Here is a 4435-nt window from a genome sequence, read left to right as displayed (position 1 = left end):
ATTCCTCTACCAATAAAAGCCCGTACGCCATATGCCTTCTTCACCGCACTATTTACCTGGGTGGGAACTTTCAAAGATTTGTGTACATGGACACCAAGATCCCTCTGCTCATCCACACTACCAAATATCCGACCATTAGCCCAGTACCCCATCTTTTTATTACTCTTACCAAAGTGAATCACCTCACACTTAGCTACATTGAACTCCATTTGCCACCTTTCTGCCCAGTTCTGCAGCTTATCTATATCCCGCTGTAACCTGCCACATCCTTCCTCACAGTCTACAACTCCTCTGACTTCCTCTGATGATGACAATAAGGTGCCAATGGTTATGGTGCATTTTATTTAAAAGGCAGATGTAAAGATGGTCCAAAGAAAGAGAGGGGACTGTGCCTTCACAGAAACTGCCCTTCAGGTATTTAAATCAGATAGTTGGGTATAAGTTTAGACTGGAAAGTTCTGTATCTACTGATGCTTGTCGTGCTGTTGACTGGATGATGGTTCTGTAAATACAGTAACGTTTCTGTGCTGATCTCCACAGCATGCAGAGCTCAAGCTGAACAGCGAGGTGTACAATAATTGGAAAGACCCCCCGGTCCCTGCTTACCTGCAGTTCTACTTCTTCAACGTTGAAAACAAAGAGGAAATCTTACAGGGAGCGAAAGCCATCGTGAAACAACTTGGGCCATACACATACAAGTAAGATGCACACTTACTGCTATCAACTGAATGTGATAGAAGGTGGAGTAGAGATCCAATAACCTATTCCATTGCATTATAACCTTTAAGTTTGCAATGTGAGACCTGTTTGAACATTGAGATGCTTTTGACATTTTAAAGATTTCTGTTTTTAATGGATAACTGCATAAAGATTCCTCAGTGAGGAAGCAGGCTATTCAACCCATCAAGTACACACAAACCCTCTGAACAGCATCCTATCCAGACCTGCCCTATCCCTGCATTTCCAATGGCTACCTCACACATTCCTGGACATTATGAGCAATTTAGCATGGCCAATCCACCCAACTTGCATGTCTTTTGGACTGTGGGAGGAAACATGAGTTCCCAGGGAAACCCATACAGATACAGGGAGACCATGCAAACACCACACAGACATCATCCAAAGATGGTATTGAACCTGCATCCCTGGTGCTGTAAGGCAGCAGTGCTAACCACTGAACCACCATGTCATATGTACCTGTTGCATTCTGTAACATTCAGGTGACACCTCAAAATATTTCAATGCTTATGGGTGGCACGGTGGCTCAGTGGTTAGCACTGCTGCCTCATAGTGCCAGGGACCCAGATTCAATTCTAGCTTTGGGTGATTGCCTGTGTGGAGTTTACATGTTCTCCCCATGCCTGCGTGGGTTTCCTCTGGGTGCTCCGGTTTCCTCCCACGGTCCAAAGATATGCAGGTTAGGTGAATTGGCCATGCTAAACTGCCCATAGTGTTAGTTGCATTAGTCAGTGATAAATGTAGGGGAATGGGTCTGGGTGGGTTGCTCTTCGGAGGGTCAGTGTGGACTTGTTGGGCCAAATGGCCTGTTTCCACACTGTAAGTAATCTAATCTAATGTAATGATATTGAGAAGGTACAGCGGAGATTTACCAGAATGATTCCAGGAATGCAGAGGAGACTTCAGTGATGCGATAAGACAGGAGCAGCTGGCAGTATCCCCTTGGAGGAGAGGATTTAATAGAAATTTAATAATTTAGTAGCAGATTTAATAGCGGTCTTAAATAATGACAGGTTTAAATAAGATTTGCAATGCTGTTTTCCTGAGAGGTAGGAGCTGAAAATGTGTTGCTGGGAAAGCGCAGCAGGTCAGGCAGCATCCAAGGAACAGGAGAATCGCGTTTCAGGCATAAGCCCTTCTTCAGGAATGTTCTCCTGTTCCTTGGATGCTGCCTGACCTGCTGCGCTTTTCCAGCAACACATTTTCAGCTCTGATCTCCAGCATCTGCAGTCCTCACTTTCTCCTTCCTGAGAGGTAGGGACAAGGACAAAGGTATACAGATTTTGAGCGAGAGATATTAGGGACATGGGGAGGTGTTGGGTGGAAGAATCATTTTATACAACAAGAGGTATGGACCAAGAACCCACTCCTTATGAGGGCAGTGGAAACAGGAAATGGTATGTTGTCATGAAAGGAAATTTGGGGGTGAATGTTTGAGAGAAATAAATAGGCAGGGCCAAAGGAACAGGAGTGACTGGATTGCTGTACAGAGCACCAGCATGTACTTGATGGGCTGAATGGCCTTTTCCTGTGCAGTAATAGTAATCCATGACAAGTTTTTCCCCTTTGTAACAGAGAGTGGTGATAGCAGAACCGTGAGGTTCTAACAATCAGGGAAAGCTCAACAGCCTTTGTTATCAGAAAACTGACGACAGAAGGAATATTTGCACTTGTGGAAAACAACAGGTCAAGAAGCCATTTTGTTCATATGGTCACCAAGAAATCAGACGGGGAATTCAGAAGAAACAACTCTACCCAGAGAGACAAGTGAGTGGGGGCTACATGGGTAGGAATCCAGGTCATTCATGAGAAGTTACTTTGGCAGGAGGAGTGTTCTTGGTGATGATAGTTAAGAGGGGTGGGTTCCTCCCAGCATTATCTTTCCTGACTGCATCAAGCACAAAGCCAAGAGGTGGGAAAGATGTGCTATTCCCACCAGGCAGCAAGAAGATGACCAAGTGTCTTTAGGAGTCCAGGCTTGATCAGAGGTGACAGAAGCTGTAGGAACATCACTGCTGACCACCTGGGTCCTAATGGGTTTGACCTGATGAGGGAGGTGAGTCAAGAGAGTGGTGCTGGAAAAGCACAGCAGGTCAGGCAGCATCTGAGGAGCAGGAAAATCGACGTTTCGGGCAAAAGCCCTTCATCGGGAATTGATGAAATTGGGCTTTTGCCTGAAACATCGATTTTCCTGCTCCTTGGATTCTGCCTGACCTGCTGTGCTTTTCCAGCACCACACTCTTGACTCTAATCTCCAGCATCTGTAGTCCTCACTTTCACCCTGATGTGGGAGGTGCTCACTACACTGCAGCCAGTGTAAGAGGATGCAGACCCAATGACACAGCTCACTCTTTCTGAAGTTGTACTCTCTGTGACCCATGACCCCTCTCCCAACACCACTCTTTGAGTCACATGTTTGATTCTCTGCTTGATTTCATTGAGCTTGTGGCTGCTGTTGCCAGCAGGCTTTTTTTTATATTGCATGGTGACTCAGTGGTTAGCACTGCTGCCTCACAGCACCAATGGGACCTGGCTTCAATTCCAGCCTTGGGTGACTGTCTGTGTGAAGTTTGCACGTTCTCCCCGTGGGTTTCCTCTGGGTGCTCGGTTTCCTCCCACAGTCCAAAGATGTGCAGGTCAGGTGAATTGGCCACGTTAAATTTCCCATAGTGTTAGGTACATCATTCAGAGGGAAATGGGACTGGGTGGGTTACTCTTTGGAGGGTTGTTGTGGACCTGTTGGGCCGAAGGGCCTGTTTCCACACTGTAGGGAATCTAATCTAAACCCTTCTGTGCTGTAGCTTGCTGCATTTTTTTTCCCATCTCAACAATATTCAGCCCCTCTATTCTTCCTGCCAAAGTGCATAACCTGACATTTGCACACATTATATTCCAACTGTCAAGTTCATACCCTTTCACTTAACCTGTCTCTGACCCTCTGCGCTGTTTGAGTTGTCCTCACCATTTGTCTTCCCATCTATTTTTTATGGCATTTGCAAACCTGGTTATAGTACATTCGTCTTCCTCATCCAAATCATTAATGCATAGAATAAATAATTGTGGTCCCAGCACTGGTCCCTCTGGCACTCCACTAGTTCCAGGTTGCCAGCTTAAAGTGTCCCCCTTATCCCAGCTATTTGTGCTCTATTAGTTATCCATGCTATAATGCCATCTCTAACCCCATGGCCTTGTCTTATTATGGTTCATGTGGGACCTTATTGATGCTTTTGGAAATCTAATATATAACATAGAACATAGAACATAGAACAATACATTACAGAACAGGCCCTTCGGCCCACGATGTTGTGCCGAACTTCTAACCTAGATTAAGTACCCATCCATGTACCTATCCAAATGCCGCTTAAAGGTCGCCAATGATTCCGACTCTACCACTCCCACGGGCAGCGCATTCCATGCCCCCACCACTCTCTGGGTAAAGAACCCACCCCTGACATCTCCCCTATACCTTCCACCCTTCACCTTAAATTTATGTCCCCTTGTAACACTCTGTTGTACCCGGGAAAAAGTTTCTGACTGTCTACTCTATCTATTCCTCTGATCATCTTATAAACCTCTATCAAGTCACCCCTCATCCTTCGCCGTCCCAACGAGAAAAGGCCGAGAACTCTCAACCTATCCTCGTACGACTTCCTCTCCATTCCAGGCAACATCCTGGTAAACCTTCTCTGCACCCTCT

The 4435-nt window shown here is 45.9% G+C and overlaps 1 protein-coding gene across 1 annotated transcript in view; it reads left to right on the top strand.

The window, feature by feature from the left end:
- Window positions 1-540: 540 nt before the first annotated feature.
- LOC122551966 (lysosome membrane protein 2-like) overlaps window positions 541-4435 on the top strand; it is a gene marked incomplete at its 5' end in the record, with an annotated part of 56629 nt that continues 52734 nt past the window's right edge. Inside the window, one exon of the mRNA XM_043694537.1 lies at window positions 541-698. Within this exon, the coding sequence (XP_043550472.1) occupies window positions 541-698 (158 nt within the window). The remainder of the gene's footprint in view (window positions 699-4435) is intronic.

Source organism: Chiloscyllium plagiosum, chromosome 7 (assembly GCF_004010195.1).
Source record: "Chiloscyllium plagiosum isolate BGI_BamShark_2017 chromosome 7, ASM401019v2, whole genome shotgun sequence".
Classification (NCBI taxonomy): domain Eukaryota; kingdom Metazoa; phylum Chordata; class Chondrichthyes; order Orectolobiformes; family Hemiscylliidae; genus Chiloscyllium; species Chiloscyllium plagiosum.
Note: the sequence above shows the minus strand (reverse complement) of the source record. Positions and strands in the feature narration are given on the sequence as shown.